This window comes from Sebastes fasciatus, chromosome 2, assembly GCF_043250625.1.
Source record: "Sebastes fasciatus isolate fSebFas1 chromosome 2, fSebFas1.pri, whole genome shotgun sequence".
Classification (NCBI taxonomy): Eukaryota; Metazoa; Chordata; class Actinopteri; order Perciformes; family Sebastidae; genus Sebastes; species Sebastes fasciatus.
In genome coordinates this window covers 25,808,014-25,835,704 of record NC_133796.1, presented here as the reverse complement: position 1 = coordinate 25,835,704, position 27,691 = coordinate 25,808,014, and the positions used below count along the sequence as shown (strand labels likewise).

The following is a 27,691-nucleotide window of genomic DNA, read 5'->3' as shown; positions in this document are numbered from 1 at the left end:
TATCTAATTAGTTTTAGAACATTTTAGCCATTCTGGTTTCTTGTTGAAGCATTTTTTACTGGATGTCGAGCAGTGTTGTGCGAATGATTATTTTGTTGCCTCAAAGCTAGTTGCTAACATACAGCAAGTGCTGGCATATGGTGAGTTTACTGAAAACAGCTTTTTTTGAAAGGCTAAATGCCAACAAATGTGGATTGAAGAAAAACATTTTGTTAGATAAAACATGTGAATTTTGGAAATGATTACATCTATCTTTTTTCAATCAATTTTGACTTTTGGACATTACAACGCTCTGGAAATTACTGGAAATGTTTGGATCACACGAGTCGGAAACAATCCTACGCAGCCACCACTGGAATCTAATTCTACAAATATGATAGCCTAATATTCACTACCAAGCCTGTTTTTAACTGGTGCCGACAACGTTATCTCCAATTCTCTCCTCTGCTTCGCGCTGTGTGTATGCCGAGGCTCGCCCGGTGTACTCGGTGAAACACGAGAGCAGAGTGGAGCACTGCTGCAGAATGAATATAAACACTGATTAGTGTAGAATGAACAGAAATACAAAAATGTTGACTTAGAATTAAAATGTCAACGTTATAAATAAAGCTTCGAACAATTCAGTACAGCCTTTCTGAAACCAAGCAGGTCTAATGGCAATGACGGGAAGTGTGAGATACAGTCCGAAGCTGAACTCAGCTAAACAGTACACTAAAATATGTAGTTTGATCGGAGTTCACAAGCAGTGATTGACAGCTGCGTTAGAGACTCCTCGGCTCTGATTGGTTGTTTTCCTTCGGGCGTGGTGGAATCTTGCAGATGCCATTAGGAGCTCTAGGAGGAGGCAGAGAAACCGGATTTTTTTCCCACAGATTATCTGTCTAATGCAGTACTGTCAGGATATAGTGAGCAAATATGATATAAAGTCATTTTTTATAAAACTTAACAACTGAACTTTTAAGACAGAACGTTACACTGATCCACCTGTGGGTGAAGGTCAATGGCTTCTGAGATAAATGCGAGCATATTTCAAACGGAATAGAAATGCACTACAAACATGAATATTAGTTGTTGCACTTAGTGTTGGTGTTAACTTTTGCACCATTACTGAATGATGATTTTTGAGACCCCATTGCACTGAAATAATGTTGTTTAGTTTATTTGTGCAAATGAATAAATACACATGGTATAAAAATGCCAGAAATAGCCAAAAGGCTATTTTTCATCAATGAAATAATGGTATATCACTATGGAATGTCGACATTTTGTTTCTGTGTTAAGCTCATCAAATGACCTACATCATTACTAAATGCATTTGATGTTTTGTTTCTTTCATTAAATTAGTAGCTATAACTGAGTGATGGGGTTACAGTATCCTACTGGTGGAAGTGCATGGTCATAATCTGACCCTCTGGTAGAGAGGAAACAATATGTGTGGTCCTCTCTATCATCAAAGCCCATCCCTGACCTACAGTGAAAGAGTGGCTCATCTGTATGAATGGCCAGAAGAGAAGAGAGGGGACAGAGCTCCACTGACTGGTGGGCAGTGCCCGCATGGTGAAGCCACCAGCTTTACAATGAGCGTTACACAAGTCGGGGCTGGATAAAAAGATTGCTGAATTCCTCATTTTATTGGGCAATAGAAAGAATGAGAGATGGTCTATGTAGAGTACCTTCTCTGTGTAACTGCAGACACATTTTTGTGGTGCTGTCAGTGCCAGCTAACATACTGACTGGCAATAGAGGGGTCAGAGCAGCAAGTTAGGCAAGAGTGTATCTTCAGACTGAGCGGGACCACACAGCTTTATTTGAAGGCAGTTTATGTTGCTACTCTGTTATGAAGCAGTTCTCAACCCTGCCCATTTAATTTTCATGAATGGGAGACGGTAAAAAATGGGTAGACTGATTTAAGTCAACGATCTAATACAAAAGTGCCTTTTTATTATATTTGTATAAATAATTTTATGCACAAAAAACATTTGAAGTCTATAACTTAAATATATATTTAAAGTCAAATTCTTGTAATAGCTAGCTATATATAAAACACTGAAAGCTCTATCATGCTAATTAGAGGCTACTTCTACTTTTTAATTATTGGAAATTAAAATGATGTCGTCTGTGTGTCCGCCCACACGCAGGTGATGAACATACCTTCCACTAGACACTGCGACTTCTTCACCAACACGTTTTTGTAAGCCACTGAAGGATTTAAAAATATGCAAAACAGTTACATAACATTTCTAAATTATTAACTTCTTTATGTGGCTTAGACACAGAGTTGGAGATATAAATGCCTTATGTAAGGTCTTATATTATTAAAGAGGACAAGTTTCAGCGGTGTATGTGCTGAGGTCCAAGTGTGGGCTCATAATTGCTTAAGAGATCTGAGCTATTTATAGTTGTAGCACCCCACAACATTGACATCATGCAAGTTTTTGTTATTCTGGCATCTCACTGGATCAACCTAACGCTGAGTATGATCTTCCAAAACCTCACACAGAGACAGTCCAGAGCGTTGCAGATTGAGTCACAGGATATGTGAAATGCCAGTGACAGAGATTAAGAGCCAGAGCTGATGATACTAGCGTAAGTCAATGGTGAAGCCAACCACCACAAACAAATGCTGGTATATTCCCATTTGAACTGCAGCATCCTCTTTTAGTAAAGAAACCATGTGCGAGGTAAAAGTTAAAGTTAGGAGTTTAAATAAAATGAATGAATGAATTCTCAGCATATTTTTTTTAATTTTCAATCCCTTGGTTTATAACCCAATACCGGCAAAACGAACGACCGTTAGCTAACACTCGAGGTGCGTTCAGTCGGAAAGTGACACGGATTTCGTCACATGCCAATCGCACAAATTTTGAACGCTGGATAGTTTGTGCAGTCCTTGTTGATTTGCCCCAAACAGCTAATATACCGTCTGTACAGACGGTCGGTGTAAATGTGTCTGTGTTCAGCTCAGCCTCTTGTTTCCCCTCCAGTCTCTCGCCTTTTTACGGGGGTATGGTAGCAGTTTTCCAGAGGGTGGGTACTGTGGCAGTATGGTAGGATTCACAGAAGAGTGGATTGGTGAGAGTTCCTGGGCGCAGGTCTTCAGCACCCTTGCTTGGATGCCGTCAGGCCCTTGGGCCTTTGCTTGTCTTACACTGGCTAAGCTGGCGCTGTACATCCACCTCTGTAAAGGGGGCCGGTTCGTCTGGGTCTGGTGAGGGGAGGGCTCTCAAACATTCTCCACATTCAGCTGGGAAGTCTTGACTGTCAAAACAGGCGTATAATTTGTTCAGTTGTTTTGCAAAGGATGCTGGGTCAGTTATTGCAGATAGTTTGGGTTTTGGTTCACACCCAGTGAGGGTTTTCACCCTCTGGAATGCCTTCTTGGTGTTCATGTTGCCAAATTCAGATTCTAATTGGTCCTTGAATATCAGTTTAGCCTTAAACACCTAATTTTTCTGATATGACAACCAAGCAGCAACCTCTGGTGCTGAGAAATGAAGCCAATGCAGAAGTGCCAAAAAACTGCAGTTCTTCAAATGGCCACTTGAGGCTGGCTCCAAGAGTGAGTCAATCCCCATGGACCCCCATGTTAAAAATGTCCGACTTAACAGCAGAAATAAAAATGTTTACAGCCTGGTACAAAAAACGTTTTTGGTCTCTATAGCTAATATTTCCATTCTATGTTGAATTTTTATACAACTCATCCGTTTAATTTATATTAAGGCTTAAAGTTAGGCATAATTAAGGGTGTGGCTGCTTTGAGTGACAGGTGGGTGCCGTCTCAAGTCGCTAGCTGCTAGCTATCTGTTCTGCTGCATCACACGGGCCAGCCTCAGCTTCACCGACGATCCACCTCTTTGCCCATTTTTGGATTAGTTTGGAGTTAGGCTGTGTCGTCTCTGCCAAGATGGCGACGGCCGGAGCCACCAACTTTGAGCTTCACAATGGCTCTTCAAAAAACTATGGGTGACGTTACAGAGACTATGTCCATATTTTATACAGTCTATGTAGCCAACATGGCACTTGTAGATGTGAAATCCACAAAGTGCATAGTGAATGCAAACAGTTAATGTCATATCTCATATCAGCCTTTATGTGACCCCATATGCACACATGTAAATCCAATGTTTTCCTGACTTGGCATTTCAATAATGCATGGTGCCTTTTCAGATTCATAACATTTACTGTGGGCACAACTCCTGCGTAGCTTCAAGCGCAGGGAAGTCATAGCAACAACCAGAAAGGTGAAAAGCAGAGAATAGCGAGGCTCAACATGCAGGAGACAAATCCCATTAAAGACATCAGGGAACAGAGGGTTACTTTCATAAGCTAACGCTTTTAAATAAACGTTAGGAGGTGAAATTATTCTTTTTGTACTGTAAAACAGGGTTCAGATTCACACCGACAGTCAACAGTTTGCATCGAGGTTATACTTTCCTCAAGACATGGGAGTACCGAGGAGAGAGAAAATCCTCTAACCCTGTTGTGCGGATGCACTGCGTAGGCTGCCAGGGTCTTTTACTCAGGCTTCCAATAATATTGGTTAATTGCTAGATTTCTCTAGCTTCTCTCAACTTGCATCACGAGTGGGCGTGGAAGAGTTTACAGCAGGGGTATATTGCTGCTGACAGAATACAATGTTCTCATTCTCTCTCTCTCTCTTAATTGTCATTCCCTGCTCACAGACACATTTCTCTGGCAGATTCCCTTGAGAGAGGTTTCCCCAGAATCTACGTAAAAGGATTCCTTCCCACGCCATGGTCTTAGGAACATCTCATTTTCATCCTCCCGCGCCTTGCTCATGCACACTCCCTCTCACCCTGGCATTGTGTCCTCGTGTCTCCCTGTTCTCTCACTCTCGTGTTTTCATTTTCTTTTCCTTTTTTTTCCTCTCTCCACTTTTTAACTTCTCTGGGCTTCTCTCTGCTCCTCCCCCCACCCCCCTCATATCTTATAGATCCTCCGTGGGAGGCAGCATCTCCTTCACACTGCAGGCGTGGGCCCTTACTCTGACAAATGACATGCCGGGCCCACCAGCTTTGCGTGGGGGGAGAAAAGCTTTAAGTTAAGAAGGAAGAATGGATTTGATTGGATGGTGAAACTCAGGGGCTGTATCTTGGCGAGCAGTATTTGATCGGGCTCTGGCGAGAAGTGAGAAATACAGGGAGAGCTGCAATACTATATCACACCTACAGTATGTTTTAAGAAATAATGACCACAAACCAAACACTGCTCAAAATGGTCAAGCTGTCAGCTGCGACAATAAAAATGTATGATAAATTTATTCAGTATAAACATTTGTCTAGACAGCTTATAACATAAGCTTTTACTTGTGTTTTGGTCTAGTTGATGTTTTTCAATAAATCACTTACGAGTGTTCCTTGGCTAACTGCTGGGCCAGAGAAATGGCGGAAGGATCTCGGTCTAAGGCCAGGACTGTGACTTCAGGAACCATATTCAGTATTGCTTTGGCATGACCACCACCTCCAAACGTCATGTCCAGGACCACCTACATGCGAGAAAGCAAGAAAACAACACATTCTTCTCACACCAGGACTCCATATACACAATTAATCATCATCATCATCTTATCATCACAATGTTAATTCTTCATTTAAGTGTTTAATTCACAGTGGTGCACTGACAAGAGTTATTTTAAATCGGATTTTTCTGAGTCTGTCTCATCTCAGGGTACTTATTGTCAATATTAACGCTGGAATGAATTCAAAATTGCAGATAGGCCTGTAAGTTCATGATTGTTTCCAAGCTAACACTATGACATAGGGCAGGGCAATATGGCCAAAATCATGTTATAGGTCATTTCATATTTCCATAACAATACATATCACGATATAGTGTGTCTTCTAGTAAAGCACATGGTAAAGCCTATTTTTATATACTCCTGTGTGAATTAAATACTTGAAATGGAATGAAAAGTACTAAGTCTTTTCTCATTTTAAGAACTTTAGTGCAAAATTAAAAGAAATAAATATAGGCCTAGCCTATGTCACGATAGAAACGATATAGAAAAATATATACAATAGACATTTTTATATCGTTTTGATGATATGTATCATCATATTGCCCAGCCCTACTATGACTTTCATGATTGTACTGATAATAAAATAGATTTTTGGCTCACAATGCAATAAAACACTTTTAATCAACATATGTTAATATTCTGTTTAATAGCTACACACCCTGTATGAGAGGCAAACAGTAAGGTTAAAAAACATCTAAAAGGAATTTTTATGTTGTTATTTTGTTCTTCCCTGTGACAGATTCAAAAGTTATTGTGGGAACAGGTCATCTGACAGAAAACACCCAATGACACAAGATGAGCATGACAGGGCCAGCATTTGTTTCATCACTATTAGAATTAGCTGTAATGTTTTGCAAATGTCGATTACTTCCCTTGTTTTATTTTGAAATCCAACAGCAGTGTTTCTGTAGGCCAACTAAAGCATTATTTATTCCCGCAAAAGAAATCTGTGGTGAGGTTTTCCTTTCACATCCCTTCCTGACTGTGACAATGTTTGACTCAACTTTTCCGACTGTATGAAAACTCTTTTCTTTTTTTCCGATCTTGCTGCTCTGGATGATTACGGAAAAGTGAACGTACAATGCGATTGATCTATCAATCACCTACTAAACGGAATAAGACAGATCCTGATGGATGTCGTCTCTTGATCAATTTAGTTGTGAATTCATGGTCTGAACCATAGACTGTATGGAGGCGAAGTCCCGCCCCTTCCGGTGGACCACCATGGGACCTTATTTCGGAAAAAATATGAACAGTAGTCAACGGCGAACAAATATTTTTTTGATCCCGTTTGAATTGCGCCACATATGATGTCTGTCAATTTAAAAGATAATGTTGCAAGTCAAGAAAGTCGCAGTTTTTTGTTAAACTGTGAAAATACATAGTTAAAAAGACTCCACACCCAAAAGTTGTGTAAGTATGTTGTCCTCACTACAGCGTAAAAGCTGCAGCTATCCAACTAGCTAAACTCTTGCTGGTAAAATGATGACTCGAGTAGTAGTAAGCTTTACTTGCTCTTTACTGTGGCTCTTTACACCATCTTACACAGACAGTGAAAACTGTAACGAAAACAGAATAAACAATCACCAATTTGTTTCCGAGCATGAGTTTTTCCAATGTACATACATAATAAAACCCTTCTAATTACAAACAATCAAATGCTTTTTTATGTAAATAAAGTTTTTTAACATTAACTTATAAGTACAACAATGAAATGAGTTACTTACGACATTGCCTCTGTGGCGTTTACAGTCTGGATGACAGTGGATACAAAAAGGCAGGTGGACAGATTCAGCCAGCTTCCTCAAAATGGCCGACAGGAAGTGATGACTAACACTTATCTTAAACTTAATAAACACTTAATAAAAGCCTTTTCAAAATAAAAGTCCGCCCATTATTTTGCCTTAAAGGCAACACAGTAAATGACGTCTCTCTCGCTGAAGCTACGATGCTGGTGTGTTTCGTACTGGGATGTACTCACAAGAGCAACGGGTCTCGCTCGTTCTTTCGCTTCCGGGCTGATAAAAAGACCAGGAGTCGCTGGATAAAACACATCAGGGAAAATAACATTACATTTGTGCATGGTCATAGCTAAGTTAGCTAGCGAGTGTTGGTGACGTATATTGTTGGAGACGAGAGATGTAGTTCACTGAGCAGTTTCACACAAAAGGAAATGATACTACGACAAACTGTGACTTTCTTGACTTGCAAAAGAATATTTTAAATTGACAAACACCATATGCATGATTCAAACGGGATCAAAAACAAATTGTCTCTTACCGTTGTCTACCGTACATATTTTTTCCAAAATAAGGTCCCATGATGGTCCACCAGAAAGAGAAAAAATGCATTAATAGCTGAATCCAGAGTTATTTCCCTTCCTCCGTTCATGTGAATGAGCCCCAGGCCGAGGCTGGACCGATGGCTGGGAGGCGGAGTTAAAAGAAACGCTACTGCGCCTGCTCTATGGGCCCAGTGGATGCGGAATATTGCCGGATGATCCGGGTACTTTATCACTCGGCAGTCGAGCCACATTGCCTTCATGTGCCACTGAGCAACTTTCTGAACGAGAGCTCGTCTCCAACGCTCTATCCAGTTCTCTTTATACATGCATGGTCTGAACAGTCAGCTCACTCAACGTTAGTGACGGTGCTCTTTATTTCAAGTGGCGAGGGTAACAACCACTATAACATGCTACAGAAAACCCTGTAACCCATGAATAACTTGATCATTTTAAAGCCAAATGGACTCTTTGTTTGCATTCTTTTCTAGATGACACATGTAGTAGTGTATCATGCTGTTAGCCAGAAACACACGGATTGGACAAGCAATGTAATCATCTAATTTTTCCATTAAAAAGTCCTCTCAAGACAGTCTTGTCAAAAGACAACTATACCACTCAGTGACGCCAAAGTAACTGTACCACTCACTGTGCCAACAACATGCTAGCTATACCCTTCCTCTCAGGGCCCTATTTTCGTAGTGGACCAATGACCAGCATAAGCAGAGCTCCGACTGTTTGGTATTTTCCTGATCTTGATATTCACTTTGCCTGTCTGTCTGGTGCTTTGGTGCCACGCGCCGGTGGGAGGAAAGGCGCAAACAGGTGGGAAGTATATTCAAGTGAGGCAGCGCAAAGCGAGTTGTTGGTATTTTGGTGACAACAAGAGTAAACTAAACTCTTGGAACAGATGCCCAGCAATGACAGAATAACAGCTAAAATCTACATAAACATAAATAAATAATATTTTAATTAATCCCTCTCCAACCAGTAGATGCGACTGGCTGAGAGTGCATTTATTAATCATCACACCCTCCGATTTATATTCCACTTTACCCAGCCCTTTTGCACTTTGTGCCCAAGACCCACTGCTCTGCAATAGTTGCATTTGTAGAATTAAAATAGGGCCATCTGTCAGAAAATAAATAAATATAATTTGTATGAAGAATAGTACTGTCTCTGCATTGCTAGTCTTTTCCTGTAATGTGGTTTTGGTGCCCGATGTTGCTATATTTCGCTACAGTGATGAAGAGAATTTCTGAGACATACCACCGAAAACCCTAGACTGTACAGATGGACGACATGACAGCTCCCCAAAAGTGAAGCCAAAACATCTGGATCGCCCGCTGGTGGCTGGCTGCAGTACAGATCATAAAGCCCGCCCTCCTCTATGTTAGTGGATGGGACATGAGACAAACTAAAAAGTCAAAGAACACATGAAATTAATTTTCCCCAAAGATGATTTCTGTCATTTTAGGTATTTTCTTATCACGCTGTTTTTTGTTCAAGTGTTTGTTTTGCAGATAAGTTTGGTTTTAATCAGTTATTTGATGCTATAAAAAGGGGGTGAGACGTCATGATTGACAGCTGCTCTGAGTGAAGTAGTCGCAGAGCTGGAGGAATTGTACGAGAAAGGAGATGTAACTTAAACTTTCCATAACTGTTATGAGTCTGAGTAATAAAATATGTGTCAATTTGATCATAAATGTAGTTATAGAAATATTATGGTTAGTTGTTGTGTATTTCCAGCCAAACAGCTACCGTGGTGCTAACGTAGCAGCTAGTTGGCTCCCGCTAACAAGCTGCGGCCGTGCTCAGCTCGTGATTGGCTCGGGAGGGTGTGTAGGCGGGACCTAGATACTGCGGCTCCAGCACCCCGATCACTACAGCGCAGTCTCTGGCTCCAAATGAGGTGAAAATCTCAAAATGGCAGCTCCCGTTTCTGGGATATTTTGGCTTCACTTTTGTACAGTGGGGGGAAGTGGAGACGTATCGTCCATCTATATGTACAGCCAATTTCAAAAACATTGTTATATTTTGTAGTGAACACCATTAGACACCATATTTACAATGCTTTTTTTTCCCAATGTGGCTTTAATTTATGCAAAAAATAAGGTCTGTGGTTGTTTTAAAAGTTTTCTTGTTTTATGCATGAGAAGACGGAGCACTCTGCTGTATAAATAATAAGGTTGAAAATCAGCAAAGGATACCTTTACCTTGCACTGTATAGCATGCACTTTATATTAATGAATTCACATCTTTATAAATGTGTAAACAACTATTTCAGAATATTCTTGTATTTGCATGTCAATGTGCTACAATCATGTATTAACTGTTAAACACCATTTATTAACCAGATAATGAGAAGGAGGGAGTGGGAAAATGCTTCGTCAAGGAAATGTCCAATACCTGCCAACCACTCTGCCACAGCAGCTCAGATTATCAGTTGGCTGTAAACTCAGCTGTAACACTTGCAAAGCAGAAAACATCTCCTGTCCAGGCATATTTCCTTATATATTTCCTGGCTGCCACTGCTACAAAAGAAATCGCAGCCCTGCACTGACTGAACAGTCTGAGATTGTTTGAATAATGTGTTGGATTATGCTTTACTTTTTATTTTTTAAATGCCTGTTCTGTGATTTATTCTAATGTCAGCTAATGGTAGGGAACAGATGTAAAATGACAGAAAAGGAAATGCCAGCTATTCCCCACAAAAACATTAAACATGTCGATCGATAGTGACGTTGAAGGTGGGGTGTGTGCGTGCATGTGTGAGGGAAGAAGTGATCAATGGCGGTTCCCTCTCCTTTCCAGCGCACAGCAGCAGATGGGGAGGGGGTGTGGGCTAGTGGGATGAGTCACACGCATAATGAACTTGCCTGTTGTGCTATTCAATACAAAAAAAGGAAAAGGAAAACAGAAACACAAACAGCAAAGTAGGCTGGCTTTTATCGAAACAGTCGACACAAGCAACCAGGAGACAAACTGGTCCTCTACTGGAGTGTGCAGCACTTGTCACAACAATGTTTTGTCACATCTTGAGGAAGCTGTGGCCAAAAGAACAAAAGGTAAAGCCTGTTTGTCGGTGCAAATGACAGAACAGACTGATACTTAATGTTGATCGAGGCGGTTGGTTGAAAACATAAATACTGTACATTTAATCACATTTATATTACTGCTGCATTGACTCTATCCATCTTTAATACAAGTTTCACCCCTCTTACTCACTCCCACTCACACACACACCAAATAAACTAAGCTCAAAATTAAGTGCGTGCAACCAAAAATGGAAAATTGGATGTTTACAAGGTCATTTATAAGGTAAATTGAAAATCTAGTTCCCTCGCCTTGAGGGAAAACAAGCTTCTTCAAAAAGCCCTGAATGCTGTTGTGAAAATCTTCCCTCTGCTGCTTCTGCCACCAGATGGACGAAACAACTTCTTGAAAAGATTTGGTGATAATGGGTTTGGCATTTGCGATGATGATTGACACCAAACTTGGGAGTGAGTCATTCGCATTGATATTTCATACAGAGGAGTGTCAGCAGCGAGGCTCTCACCTAGACCAGGCAGCAGATTGGAAACGAGCCAGAACACAACGTGGGTCATCTCAGTCTCTACACGCAGAGATGATACTTAAAATACTAGTAATTACTGTAGTCTGTGTTTTGTACTCTGTTTTGGGTGTGTAATATCTGCCTTTCCCAGCAGAGGGAATAGGAGAGTTAGGAGTGGTCCGAGTGGTGCAGTCCGACAGTGAAGCTGCAAGGTGCTATAATGCAGGACACTTCGGCAGCAGTCACCCCACAGCATTCTTAATGAGAGCTTTTCTTCCCCAAAATGAAAAGTTTAACACTATACAGACTCATTTAGTATGCTAAATCAAAAAACACTGGTCTGTTAAGAGTGACTTTATAAACATATTTGATGTAGCAAAAGTATGATTTTTGCATTAATGAGAATTTGCAAACATAATCCAGCTCACACAACAGTAAATAATATCCTGGCCATGTGGAAAAAAGGGGCCTCATCTTGAGTCTTCTTATGGTTGAATTCATTAGGAAAAGGGGAACAGGAACCTGAGAGAAGAGGCTGAGTACTCACCTAAATCCTACTTGTGACTCCCCAGCCCAGGTCAGTTACAGTGGGGGATCTAAAATGTCATTGAGGGGAGTTTTTACAGATCTTGTTACACTAACACACAGACCATTAGGGAGACAGATACACAGGTACAGGATCGCTTTTCTTGTCGCGTCCGTTGCCATGGCAAGAGTGGAGGTAACCGGTTTGCATTTCTTTCTCTGTCACACAAAGTTCATGGCTTTGAGATACAAGTGCGCACAAATTTTAGCCGGTTTCGGCACAAGAGCACGGTGTGAATAGATGACGGTGGAGGTTATGATTATGGGGATGATGGCGGTTTTATCGACAGCAGAGAGAAGTGAAGTGTCTACGTAGCTGGTCGTTGCCTTTGTGCTCTTGGCACTGGACATAAATCTCACGCTTCAAACTGCTGCTATGCTCAAACTATAGGAAGATTGTCTTACAATAAAATTACTTTTTGAACCCCCTTTTGAGCAGCTTCAGTACTTGTTGATTGACTGATTTCCATTTTTCTTTAAAGGCGTCTAAAGGTGTCTGTAGAGTGTTTTTTCTTCTCTCTACTTTATTTAAACGATTGGGATAGGTGTGTTTATTAGTCTAGCAGGTAGGAGGTGGAGGTGGGGGTGGGGTGCACAAAACAGATGGCCAGTGAGGGCAGACGAACTCAAAAGGCATGAAAGCTTCCTGCAATTACTCTGTCAAGAGATAATGTTGATGGTGATCAGTGATGTCTGAGATGCATGCGGCCTTTTGCTACCTAAATTTAAAGTGTACTAAACATACTACCTGTGTGTCTGAGAGTAAGTAAGAGAGAGTGAACGAATGAGTGAACGAGTCATACAGGAGCACAAAAATGTTGACAAAACTCTTCGCCAGAGGGCTGCTTCCAAATGCCTCCCTGTATGTTAAGATAATCTCTCTTTTGTCGGAGGAATGCTGCAGAGTTACGGCAAATACTTTCTTTCCTCATCTATTCAGTGCTGTTTGCACTCTTTCAGCACAAGTTTAAATAAAAGGCACTTGAGGAGGTATTTGAGCTAGTTAAGACAAGACACATCTACACGCAGGAAAAAAAAAAAAAAATGCATTTGCTCATTTGCTTCCAAAAACACTCATCTGAAGTTTGTAGGTCAAACGAATAAGTGAGAATCAACAAATCCTATCGGAGGCTCTTAGAAGCCATAAAGAAAGGCCGGCCTTTTTCAGAGTCTGTCAGTGCATATGCGAGAGACTTAAAAAATAATTTAGTATTACTTTTTTTTTTTTAAGGATTCCCTGCTGAGTATGCTAATTAGAAGCTGAAATTAATTATGGGAATTTCGTGAAGGAAGAAGCGACCCAGCTGTTACAGAACTTTGTCGGAGCTCACATAAGGATCATTATGTCACGAAGTTTCTCAACTTTTTTTTACCAATAAGGACAGTTTTTTCATGGGGCTTGGTTTTAGCATTTTGGGTGTCAAAACTGCATAATGACAGAAACTCTGGTTGTGTCCGAAATCATTCACTCATTCACTAGTCCCATACTCACTATCCACGGAGTACTATAAAGAGGACTATATAGTGAGTCGTTTTCTCTGCGCTGTTAATTACGTCATCGCTGTCGCACAATTAAATTGTGCTAGATCAACGTCTGCTGGTAGATCATCCATAATAAATACATGTATTTTTGTTTTTGATAAATGCAAGCTATTTTGTTGAGTTGTCTCTTAGTGAAATACTCTGAGTGAATTCAAATTTCCCTTGGTAAGCAGTGATGCAGCGTATATGTCTAGGGCTTTTATTGTGAAAGGTAAGAACTAACGTCCATTCTGAAAGTGTGGGCAATGAGCGTATTTTCCCAAATTAATAAATACAAAGTACTTTGTCGCTGGTTGTGTTGTGATGGGCTGCTCTGCTCACATTAAATATATTTTTTTTGCGCCACAACTCACTGATTTGTCTCAATCATGCTGCTTTCTCTCCTCTCGTCCATGTGCCATTTTTCCTACAGCGCAATGCATGATGGCACATAGTGCTCGGTTAGTGACCATTGTTAACCACTACTTTTCACGATGCATTGTGGGATACTTTGAGTCCACTATATAGGGTATAATAATTCTCACTATACATTCAGACAGCACTAAAAATTGCCAAACTCACTATATAGTGAGTAGTGAGTGATTTCAGACACAGCCAATATATCATAGGTCAAGGCTCTGTGATGGCTTTCCTCCTGTTAGGGGGTGAGGCTGTTTAGCTGTGAGAGTGTATAAAGAGATCGTACAACACGGTTATTTATGTGTTTGAAAGTTTGAGATAAACAAGCCTGTGATAAGGTGTGAAGAAAGATATGGCATTGGGTTTTATTTACAGCTATAGGGAAGACAATGTCCGTTATCAGCCCGTCCCTCAGTCCTCTTGTTGGTCCAACACTTTGGTCCACAGATAAGGGTCATGAACACTAATGGACGGATTAATGCCGTGAAATTTGGTGCTGATATTCATGGTCCCCAGAGGATGAGTTCTAATTTGGTGAACGTTATCATGCTAATTGTAGGTGGCTGATGATTAGCTGTGCGCTGGTGCTGAGCAAATAGGAAAGTGAGTCAAAAAATCAAAAGAGCTGGAAAAAGAAAAATATGAGAGTAAAATAGAGGTTTTTATTAATTTCCTCAGATGTTCTGAAGTAGGGTTTAGATGGTGTTTTTCATTGATGTATTATAAATTTGATCTGATTTCTCATTTGTCCAACATGATGCATCTGGACTCTATTGACATGGATTCTCCTCCTGGCCCTTAAGAAACTACTTGCTGTTTTTAAAGGGGTTGAGAGGAGATGAGTTCATTAAAAAGACGGATTTATTTCCACCTACACACATAATGTATTCATTGTATTTTTTTATCTTTTGTTTTTATCCCAATTGCACCATGCAGATTGCTGTTTCTGTTCATGTTTTATTTTAAACAAGCAAGCTGGGTCACACTGTTTGTTTTGCTGGAAATGCTCCCCCACCTACCAACATGTACACACAGGTATAACAAGGCTGAGGAAGGTTAACACTGCTGGGGATCAAACGAAATCTAATGAAGGACTGATGCTACATACAGGGCTACTAAGTAGATCCTACTGACATCTTCACACACACACACACACACACACACACACACACACACACACTTCTGGGTAGTTCACACTTGACTAGAGTTGCAACTAATGACTCATTCAACGATTCATGCTCCCAAGATGATACCAGACCCAAAGGGATGTTTTCAATTGCTTATTTTGTCCTGCCAGTTAGAAAAAAAGTATTCCACTTTGAATTAAATGTCACTGTTAAAAGCAACACAAACCTCCCATTGGAGGCCACCATGATTATTCAATTATCACAGCTTTCACCCATTTCATTTTTGATTTGTCAGCGCCAATTTTGATCTAATGGGTCATAAAACGCTGCTAACATGATTCTGTAAAAGAAGCAACAGTAAACTGCAACTGCAAGTCAACAATCTTCCCCCAAGGTGCTTGACTGGGAAAGTGAGCGGCTGAAGAGCCATAGACTAACAGAGACTGGTAGTAAATGTGTATACTGCACTGCACAGCCATTTCCACAGAGACACGGAAAAAATGGGACTGTGCAGCTTTCAATGGCAGCCACGGACACTAAGAGTGAGGAGCACTGAGTAATACCCAACATTAAAGTTTTGATGAACATAACTTCTGAGAAAAATATCTTCAGCTGCTAAATGTTGAACTCACTAGCTTTGTTCAAGGGGGAAACTGGGCATCCTTGAGTCTATTTAGCCAGTGTTTTGTCTTTTTACTGGAGACATCCCTTTTTTGGATTGGTTGCAACAGGATATGGGCTATTGGTCTACAGAAGGGTGTGCTCTCAGCGTAGCAGAGGACATACTGGAAAACTATCTAAACAATTTCAGTAAGCTGGCTAGTCTGGTTGTCGCAGTGTCTTCCAACACCATATATAGCAAATTTCAGACAGCTGTTATGAAACACATAGGCATGGTTAAGTGTCTTTATGTTCCTTCTGGTGTCACCTTGTTTGAAGTATAGGAAACATTCATAAAGGTTCATAAAGCCATGGACATAAAGCAGCTTATTAATTGTATTTGTGCTGAAGCAAGTAAATAAATAGTGTTGATCAAATGTATGACATATAGTAAAATATTGTTATTAATAGGTCTACATAAGCTGCACAAAGTATCTCTGTGATGTGAAATAAATCAACAGTGAGGTCTGAATAAGCACTTCACTGACACAGTGAAACAGTAAACACCTGTATGTTGGAGGTCAAACAGGACAAGATCCTACAGTAGGGCTGAGCGATATGGAGAACATCAAATATCACAATATTTTTTACCAAATACCTCGATATTGATATAGCGACGATATTGTAGGGTTGCCTACTGGTGCTTTCACAAAATATTTACACAATGAGATTTTTGATAAATAATCATCAGTAATGTAATGACCAAGTGGGTAAATACAAATAATAGAACAGCTAGAACAGTGTGGGAAGTTCAGAAAATTACATCACTTTACTGTAATGCAGCCTTTAAAACCAGGAAAAGACAAGACTTATGCCATATTACGATATCTGGACAAGACAATATCTGGTCTCATATTACGCTATCAATATAATATCGATTAGTGCTGTAAAAGTTAATGTGATAATAATGCGTTAATGCAAATTCCTTTTAACGTCACTAATTTCTTTAACGCATTAGCACGACTTTTTAGGCTATAGTGCGCTCAGTTTTAAAGCTTAAGTGAAGATACTGATATAATAAACTAGAAAACCCAAGGAATTCAAAGAATATATACCAACCATGTCATACTAGCTCGTCACGAAGGAGGTTAAATAACGCTCCAAACTTGCGCAACATTTTGGCGAGGAAAAACTGGCATGGCCATTTTCAAAGGGGTCCCTTGGTCTTTGACCTCAAGATATGTGAATGAAAATGGGTTCTATGGGTACCCACGAGTCTCCCCTTTACAGACATGCCCACTTTATGATAATCACATGCAGTTTGTGGCAAGTCATAGTCAAGTCAGCACACTGACACACTGACAGCTGTTGTTGCCTGTTGGGCTGCAGTTTGCCATGTTATGATTCGAGCACATTTTTATGCTAAATGCAGTACCTGTGAGGGTTTCTGGACAATATTTGTCATTGTTTTGTGTTGTTAATGGATTTCCAATTATGAATATATACATACATTTGCATAAAGCAGCATATATGCCCACTCCTATATTGATAACAGTATTAAATACTTGAAAAATCTCCCTTTAAGGTACATTTTGAACAGATACAAAATGTGCGATTAACCACATTAACTATGGACAATCATGCAATTATCGCGATTAAATATTTTAATCGATGGACAGCCCTAATATCGATATATTGCCCAACCCTACACTACAGGCATGTAAACCATAATACACAATGAAATGTCCTGTTTAGAAAAGTAGAGGGAAACCCACTGCTATCCAAGCTAGTCCCTGGTTTGCCATTATTATAGATTGCGAGGAAAGGAAATCCTCATTCAATAAAATAATGGGGGCCTCCAGAAGAATGAAAAGTCCATAAATAAAAAATCCATGAAAGAAACAACACAGAAGCGAAGATATTTCAACAAGACACCTCTACTAGCTCACTACCTGTCAGACGGCACTGTAATGCTAATTTATGGGCAACCCCACGGCTCGACTTTAACAAACACAAACACAAAATCTCTCTATTTACTGTAAGAAGACTGTGATCATGATTCTACCTGAGTATACTACACATGAACTGCATGATTATGTGACTGATCTGCTGGTCACTGGGATGAGGACAAATAAACAGGGGATGAAACTGCCATAAACTGAATTTAATTTGACAAAATAGCAGCAGGATACTTGAGCAAAGGCAAAAAATAAGTCCTTTAAACATCCTGCAAATGTGATTATTTTTTTAAAAGATAGATTTTAATGGCGTGCAAGCAAAGCTAACTCTCACAAGGAGCCAATTTGAAACTGTTAGAGCTATGTGTATATTTATTTAATGATATATTGACCCACTCTTGTATTTTTCCAATAGGGGCACAAGCAGGGGCTCTGGTTAATGAGACTGCATCTATCTGAAGACTCCGGGATGACAACCACGGTACAGTGAACTGAAAACTTAATTAATGTAAAATAATATTATGATCAGCTCTGGTAAAGGTTCAAGACTATCAACGGATCCTCCTGCTTTAAGCTCAGGTGGATCATTTTTTACATTTTGTACATAAGGGTGCCATGATCGCTGTCCAGGGTGCTGATCCTGGACAGCCAGGTATGTGGGAGCTGTCAGAGGATACTCAACATGGTCCCTTATGGAATGAGCACCACAACACAAATACCACTCACTCTCACTGAACTGGGGTGGCAGCTAAAAAAATCAGAGACACACGTCAACAAAACTTGACACATGAACATCAACCGGCTGTTCTCATACACCGTCTAGCTATACCTGTGAAAAGTAAAGCATTGTAATTTGTATCTATCCAACAAAATACATTTTTATGTAATCCATGTAACTATGAACCAGGAAGTATAAAGAAAGACAAATGCCACGTAGGGAGGAGGTCAGGGTGGATGGGTGGATCTAAAAACACCGAACTTTCACCCAGGAGACTGGTGTTTGTACCTCCATGTGAAACCAGAAGTCGACAATGATTTTTTTGTCACATAACTTCCGCACTAACCCAAACCGCGATCTTTTCCTAAACCTAACAAAGTAGTTTTGTTGCCTATACCTAACCGAGTTGTTTCCTGTGAAGACAGAAGTTTATTTTGGAAAAAAAAAAGGAGAAGAAATTGACCTGTGCGTCACGTGTTGCTGGACATTTGTAGGAAAACGCACGAAAAATGAGGAATAACTTTTTGTAATGTATCATATGAACCGTTGTATGAGGATACGTTGAGATAAAACTATGGCTTTTAATTTTACGAAACTGCTAATACTACTGCTGATGTTTTTTTACTGTGCATACGTACACTCAGAGGCCACTTTATTAGGTATACCTGGACAATCTATTGCAATTCAGTACTATTGCAATAATACTACTCAATACTACATTATATTGAGGGGCAAGCCAACAGGAAAACGGCAGTCAGCTGGGAAGATTTGATGGTTAACCAGCCCATTGATTATAAATGGACAGAAATCCAACTGGTATTGAAATTTTGTCTATTTAAATAAATGTATGGTTTAGAATCAGTCTGCAGAAGCAGCATTGTCGCTCCCAAATTACCTGCTAGTGTTACCAACTAAAATGTCAGTGGAATCAGTCAAGAGTTTAGAGCCCTGATTGCGTATCACTTTATCACTATTTAGGGTCACAATCACTAAAGTGGGATGCCAAGCTAGAAGCCCTAATGGCTCCTAATTTAATGGATGTTTGGGTGGTTGTTTGTCTTACTGGAATGATTTTTAAAACTATTGCTTTAATTCCCTTGCAAGCCCCAGATTGTGTAGCTTGAGTGTCAATATCACCCTGTAACAAGAAGGTGGATGTGAAGATAGACGTTATCCCAGCCTCTGGAGTTCTTCCTAGATGTTGTCAGCGCCATCAAAAAACACCAGACCCTCCTTAGCAACTTCCTTTACTTGATGTATTGCTCAATTTTGAGTAACCTTGCATCAAAAGAATTTGAATTGACATCAGTGGCGGTGACAACCATGGTGATTATGATCTTGAATGATCTACTGATGCTCAGTATCCCCAAAGACCAAACGTGCACTGTAGTAGCCGACCATAACGGGAACACTATGAATGCTATTCAGTAAAAACGATCTCACTCTTCTACCATTAGACATTGGATTATTTTATTTTTTTATTTTCTTCCTTTTTTTTGTCATCTTTTTGGAGCCTAAACTTTATGGATTAATGGTTTTTAAAGTGAGTAGTTTCAAAGCTCTCCATATATGGCTGCTGATATATTATGAAGCGTCTTGTAATATTGTAATGTAACCTCCTCTCACTCTACTCACCCCAAGTCAAACATCACAACATCCTCAACGCCCTCACATTTTCTTCCTTCTTCTCCTTTATGTACTTTTTTTCTTTCTCACCACCACATTCAGATAATTTACGCTAGCTCTGCCTTTGTTCTATGGTTACATTGTTATAGTTTTCAATAAAAATCTGACTGCAAAGAGGAAAACCCCAGTCCCTGTCCTCCTCTACATAAAGCTCATAAAGCCCATGTCAAGCATCCGCCCACTTGAAGGAGTCCTGAGACTGGCTCTTACACCACGGTGGTGCTGAGGAGATCCCTGGAGGAACAGGGATAGCAGGCGCTTGTATCTTCTCTGAAACTATGAGCCAATAACTCAATATTTACTGTACGTGGGCAATCCAAGGCAACGATTAGTCTTTCTGCCGCCTCATAGGCTTGCTTGTGTTCTGAAAAAGTAATCTGAAAGTAATTACATTTAAAAAATGATGAATTCATCTAGCTTCTCGGAGAACTATTTTGATGAAGTATTGGACTCTTTTCTGTAAAAATTAAAACATAGTTCAATGTGCTTAAAGTAGCAAATTTAAAATCTCTTCTGTCGCATTCATGTGTGTTTCTGCTGAATTTGTGGCCACTGCATGAACAAAACATTCTCGATACAGAGGATTCTCATCTGCACTGTAAGGTAATCGCATTATCAAGCAACAATCAAAAGTGTGTCAAAATGATGTGATTGTGGCATTTTTATTCACCTCGCAAGTTCTAAACCTTTGCAAATAAAGTGATTTGCAGGGGATGGCAAAGCATTGTGGGGATCTGATTTGGAGGCAATGAGTGACAGCTGGGAAAGAACTGATTGGACACTGAAAGAAATGGAAAGGGAGGGACCTCTACTGTGTGCATGAGTCATCACTCTCCACCCCCACCCCCCCAGCCAAACTGTCTGTTTTTGTCTTGCAGGTTGGAGATTTACTGAGCTACATTTTCTCTGTTGGAAAGATTCATTTCCACATAAAACTGAATGCAGACTTTAACAAGCAAATTTATTGTGAGTAACATCATGAGTCAAATTTGCAGGTGCATTACGACAAACATCCAGTAGCTGTTAAAAATAAATCCTAAATATAAATATGTGTTTAATTATAACAATGTCAGAGTTTAATGTTAATGTTTATTAAAACATCAGGAAGGTGCTGAGTCTGCTAAAATGTAGGCACTAATGTACATTTTCAACATGTTATATCAGCCTAACTATAACTATAACAATCTAAACTATAAGGATTTAATACCTAAAATATTATGAAAAATGACACCTAATTCACAAAACAGATTCTTCTGTATACTCAGCATTGTGGGTGCAGGATACACACTCTTACATCAGCCTCACTTCTGTGCTCTGCAGCTGTGGGAGACAGTCATTCATGATAATCAAATTAATGTTTCCCACAGTCTAGCAGGTTAGTTTGGGGTTGAAAATAGGGGCAAGAGGGTTACGGTGTGTGAAATCCTCCTCATTACTTTGTTTAGTCGACTCGAATCACAACTGAGCTTGTATGTAAATACCCAAGGGGACTATATTTCTGCATTTTATTTGGCATTTTACTTTAACAAACTCAGACATTATTATATCAGTCTATTATTTACAAGCCAAAGGAAAGCCTTGGCAAACTTACTGCTGCAATCTTAAAAGTCCTCCTCCACTCAAAATTCAGTTTTGCTTATGGTTTCTTCTCTTGGATGTTTGAGCTTCACTGTGCAGAATGACGCATGTGCAGAGTTTGACACTAGGTGGCAGTTTTCATGTTCATCTGCTCACCTTAAATCTCAGTTTAACACGTGTACGAACATGATTATGTGACATCACAACTAGTTTGGAAGCCAATCGTGGCCCAGTATTCAACTTACACAAGTGTGATGTGGAAACATGACATCACAAACACTGACAATTTATTTTTCAGTGAAGTAGGAGACAACTTTTAACGTTTGAACAAAAAATATTTGCATATTCATAGATTCTGGTTTTCAATGAAGGAGAAGGTGCAAATGTAATTTTAAGAATTTTGACAGAAGTAGTTGAACTTTTTTTGTGGTTGTATGTCTCCACCAACCAGTCAAGGTGCAGTTTACATCCATGTTTGTCCAAAATGTCATCATTACATAATTTTATCCCATTAGACATTTGTGTGAAATTGTCATATTAGCATAGGAATGTAATCAGTTCATCCTTGAGTCCAAGTGGACATTTATGCCAAATTTGTAGAAATTCCCTCGCAAGATATCGCGTTCACAAGAATGAAGTGGACGTGAGGTCACAGTGACCTTTGACCACCAAATTCTTGTCAGTTCATCCTCGAGTCCAAGTGGACGTTTGCGCCAGATGTAATGCAATTCCCTCAATGCATTCCTGAGATATCACATTCACGAGAATGGGACGTACGGAATCTAGAATTTTTTTTTATTTCTTCAAAAAATGTTGTCCATCCGTGATAACGCACATCAAGAATGACTCCACCACTGACCATGTGTGTTGTCCTTAAGACAAGAGTGCTTTCCTGCACCTCCCCTTACAGCAGTTTCCTGGTCCTTCCTGGAATTTCTTCAAAACATGTCTAGAGAGGATCTTTAAGAAGATCATTACGCTCCCATAAATTACAAATATATTACTCTTGATACTGGTCTGACGCTAACCAGGAAGCTGCTCACTCACTGCAGGAAAAGCACTCTTGTCTTAAGGACAACACACAAGGTCAGTGGTGGAGACAGTCTTGATGTGTGTTATCACGGATGAACGAGCACTGGTATACACTACTGTCCCATTTCCCATCGTCAATGCACGTCAACTATTTTGCTCCCTGGATGGGCACATACCTGCTAATGTCCTTTGACTTTTTACCCTGTCTGTAGTAACACTAGGTGTGCACTACGGTTAGAGAAAGATCACATTCATAGTTAAAGAAACCAACATTGAGTGTGGGTAGGAGAGGAGATGCAAACCCTGGTCTCAACTGCATATTGCCACTCCCCTCTACGACATTTTGCTGCCTTGTACGTCACACTAGCTCTATCTTTAGCACTAGAGGTAAACATAAGCCGTTTTAAGCAGTTTGAACTACCAATGCTGTTTTTTTCCTCAAGAGGCCTGTCTCAACTGAAAATAGAAACTCCTTGTTTTCAATCTGGTTGTCTGCCCTCATACGCTGTTATTCTGACTTGCCTACAAATGCGTCGTCGTTAAAATACAAAATATAGACTGCTAACTTCCAGTGGACAGGAAACGCCACAAACTGTGACAGAAATGCCAAAAGGCTATTTCTTTGTTTTAACAGGAAACAAGAATTAAGGTCAAATATGATGCAGTGGATCTATTCAAAATGATTACATGCTTCATTGCTCTTCTTCACTGCTCTGAAAGACTTCTCTTCAGTGTGACACTACTGTCAATACAGTGTGCCAAGGAAACAATGCAACTATATAAAGCCCGAGAGAAAGCAAAAATGAAACTGAAAAGAGGGGGTGGAATCATCTAACTATATTCACAAAATGTAAAGAAGCATCAGGAAAGAGGACTTCCTCTCCTGAAGGTGAATTTCATGGCACTAAAGGAAGACAAAAGAAGAACAGGGCCAAGTCCATTAGGGAGTGCAAAGAGGAGTCAAGCTAAATGAAGGCTTCGTGGTGGAAGGGGAAAAGACTTCTAGAGGCATTTAAGAGGATGCTTCCAGTAGTTTGAAGACTGGGTTGACAATACAATATGAAATGAAAGGAACTAGGGAATGGGGTGGGGGCAGTGGATGTGGCTTGGGGGAGGTGGTGGGCTCTGAGGGAAGCTTCGTAGGGAAGCTTCGTAGTGCAGCGCTGTATTTACAGATCTTTGATAAAGTTGCCCTGGGCCTTTCCATGACTGGTATCATCATCAGTGCACAAATTTAGTAGTCTGTATTCGGCATTCAAAAAGGGAAACCGGAAGACCGATGAACTGCGGATAAACAAGCCGTTGTTATGATACTTAAATGAAACAAAGCAGCGTTTGCCGACCATTTTCATCACTCTCACTCAGCACTTAGCTTCATTCCAGATGGCCATGTTGTTGTGAAAATATTTGTGTATTGGAATGATCAGATGAGATGAGCCCTCTGTGTGTACCCTTTTGACTTTACTCGTCGGCTTGCTTTCCTCAATTCCGTTTCTCTTCTTGTGCACTTAAGCCAATCAGAGTGATTTCTCTCACCGACGGGTTCCACACACTGAATCAGCCAAAAAAACTCAAAAACGGGAAGACTAGAGCCAACGGTGGAGGACACACTGCAAAAACAAGGGTGAGAGAAGCTCACTGACGGCCCCATACTGGCCAACGGCCGACCGTCGGCTTGGTTAGAGTGGTGTACTGACCAGAAGATGAGGCAAATCTCATGGGACTTAATGTTAGAACTGATGCAATGGTCTCCTCAGAAAGGCTTTCCTTCAAATGCTTGCGAATGGAGAAGATTGTGGCCATTGTTGTTTTCAAGAAGACCCAAGCAGACATTCATGTTAAGCAAGGTGTCTGCAATATAGTTTATATAGAATCATCGAGTCCGAGCAGGGACACTCCGGTTAAACTGTGGAGGTAGACATGGTGTAGGAACAGTGAGAAGGAAGGGAGGAAATTTCTGCTGCTGGTTTAGGTCAGTTGTGTCATGTAGTGTCGAGCGGACATGCTCTTCCCTGCCAAATTAGTCAGGAAACAGAGTAGGCAAGGAGTGGGAGCACTCCAGCTGAGAACAACAGCGCTTCATCTGGATACTGCTGGGAATATAGATAATGTTGGTTACACAGATAAGGTCACTGCAACTGACTTTTATCAGAAAAGGTGTAACAGCAGTTTAATAAAGATCATTAAGATGCAGGAACACAACGTGAGAAATATGAGGTAGAGAAATCCCGTTTTAAATTACCTCCACATTAAATTGGTCACAACACCCGGGTTTATAATATTTTTTACAACTGGAAAGTCGACGGCAATCATTTTCCTCCATCTTGACAATCGGGTAAAGGTTAGAATTACCCCGTTTGCATATAACTTGCATGTATTCTGGACAACGCAGCACCTTGCCTGATGACATTGCATTGCGTGGTGTCAAAAGTTGAGCCAGGGGCCCATTTCACCACATGTGCAAGCTGCAATTTACAAGATGAGATCATTTCCTCTTGCTGATTTTGACCTCTTTCAATCGTGAAAACAACTACCATACTTGCAGCTCATGAGCAGGTGAGAGCCCAGTAGGACTCGCAAATGTGTCTGCAATTTGAGAGCAACATTCATTTCTGAAACACAGCGCTGCCACCATTTGCGATCTGTGTGTAAGCAGCCGTGCTCACAAATCGCTTTTGTGAAATGGGCCGCACCTTTGATGACATTGCACAAAAAGCAAGAGTGTGTTGGCTGGTGTTTGCAGATCAGGTCACCCTTATCTACATCACCGCTTCCAGGCGCATCACCACACATCTTTAGTGTTTACAATATGGCAGCCTGGTTGTAGCGCTTGTAAGTGTGGCTGGGCTCCGAAGTAGACTTTAGTGATACGACAAAATGATAACGCTGTTAAACACAATTTCATGCAAGAGAGGAAGCATGTCAAACATAACAAACAATTTACTGCAGCAAGGTATAAAAATTCACATTTTCAGAATCAGTTATTGCTAGGGCGTCAAAATTAGTTTCAAACAAGTGCAAAATATTCACCTTGTGCATGGCCAATAGTTTTGTTTTTCTTCGATTTTGCTGTTTTACAAAAACAATAAATAACACCAAAATGTTTAAACATTTGTGACAGATCAGCCGTTCTGCTAGTCCAAATCAATTGAAAATATCGGTATCTTTTGCTATCAGCACATTTTCATAATCTAATTATATGACAAGAAGTGGAACCATTTGTTGAAAAAACAGAATCAGAAAAATAGGAATCAAAATCACAATCCAGTTACCTAAACAGTAACGGTGATAGACAGTAACTAGACTAAATGATGAATGTTTTGCTATATAATTATCCTGAACATATTTAAAAGAAAGACCGCTGAGATAATGCAGTTGGACCTCACACAAACACCAATTGAAGATGTGTTGCAGGAATGAGTCATCTAAATCCAGCTGTCCACAGGGCATGTATCTCATTAGCATACCCACACTCACACACCAGGAACAAATGTAAATATTGCAATAAAACCTGCTGTAATAGTATCAATTCAGCGTCGAGGATGGGTTCCAGCTTATTTTTTACGTTTAGCAATATTGGATGCATGTGAGTATAGAGTTATACAATTTCAATAATTGTTATTAAAGCTACATGCAAATATAACTCAATAATTGATGTTGTAGCAGCACTCCTCTCCGGTTTGCCCCTGTGTCGTGCACTGTTATGTGCATGCATCAGTTGTAAAGAGATTTCTCTCTCACACCCGCCCTCTCTCTCTCTCACACACACAAATAAACACACACAAACACACACACACAAACAAACACAAAGTCAATGTTGTTATGGTAAATTCAATCAAACATTAATAAAGTGCAACATTTCAGAGAGTATTTACTTTTATAGGCGCATTTAAGCTTTATTGGACAATATACTGTACTGTAAACTGTGAGATATACAGCTTTGTGAGCAATGTAACAAAACTGGAAAAGTGAGCAAACATAGTTTGGAGGTTGGGAGGGAGGTTTACTTGAACTAAGCTATGACACCATCAGCTCAGGTAGGCGCTGGAAGGGTTGCTTTATTTGTTTAAGTTGTTGTTCAAGTGAAGCCGAAGCTGAAGAATGTGTAAGACGAAAGGGCTAAAACAACTCTACAAGACAGTGTGGTGAAGCACCCACAAAGGGGTTGTCTGCTCAGCAAGGCTGAACGATTTGGCGCTCTGTAGACGGAGGCACCCCATTTGGCTAATGAAGTCCCAGACTGTCTTCACACCACACCCCCACCCACCGCTCCGCTATGAAATGTTCTACTCATGAAAGTAATGAGGCAGGGAGGGAGAAAGACTCTTCTGGCCACTGATAACCTCAGACTAAACTTGCAACCTTACGAGACAAGGGCCTAATATCTGGCCGTCAATCAGCCCCAGCATCCCTGGCTGGAGTGTTTAATTACAAGGATCAATTATTTACCAGCCTCCTCTTTCACTACTCAGTGCTCCCAAAAAAGGAGTGTAAAGAAAAAAAAAAGAAAAGAAAAAACATTAAAGACCCAGAAGAGGTTGTGGTGGCAAATGTAGTACAGAGAAAAGAATAAGTTGCTTGTTCCAGATAATAGAGATAGTGTTTTGTCTGTGCATTATATATGACAGATGAGTTACTGTCTGTTGCACCTTTTTAAAGGATCACTACAGAACAACTTCAATATGTGTTGTCAGATTAGTGTAAATAAAATGTCAATCTTAAGCATGTGTGACTTTCAACAATTGAATATCACATTTTAGTACCTACAAATACCTACGGATTGCAGTTGAAATTGAAAATAAAAAAATAAAAGATTACAAGAAACTCTTGGAACATTCAGAAAATACCAGTTGTATGTCTTATGAGACATTGACTGGAGCGCCTGTCTTAATAGTTTTACACAGTTATTTACAAAAATAAAAGATGCAAAGACATCCGTTTAGACATACAGCTTAACTAATAACTGGAACTCCCTGTACTTCATATTTACTTCTAAAGCCATTTCTTGACTTCAGCTGCACAGCCCAAACAGCAACTGCAAGGCTTTTAACTAATTTGAAGAGACAAGATCATATTACCCCTTTGCTTGT

The 27,691-nt window shown here is 40.1% G+C and overlaps 2 protein-coding genes across 2 annotated transcripts in view; both read right to left on the bottom strand.

Annotated features, from left to right (window-relative positions):
• mettl15 (methyltransferase 15, mitochondrial 12S rRNA N4-cytidine) overlaps positions 1-27,691 on the bottom strand; it is a 51,971-nt gene that overhangs the window by 14,816 nt on the left and 9,464 nt on the right. Inside the window, exon 3 of the mRNA XM_074615746.1 lies at positions 5,370-5,506. Coding sequence (XP_074471847.1) covers positions 5,370-5,506 — 137 coding nt within the window. The remainder of the gene's footprint in view (positions 1-5,369; positions 5,507-27,691) is intronic.
• slc22a31 (solute carrier family 22 member 31) overlaps positions 22,225-27,691 on the bottom strand; it is a 284,522-nt gene continuing 279,055 nt past the window's right edge. Inside the window, exon 10 of the transcript XR_012591405.1 lies at positions 22,225-22,244. The gene's annotated coding sequence lies outside the window, so the exon portion shown is untranslated. The remainder of the gene's footprint in view (positions 22,245-27,691) is intronic.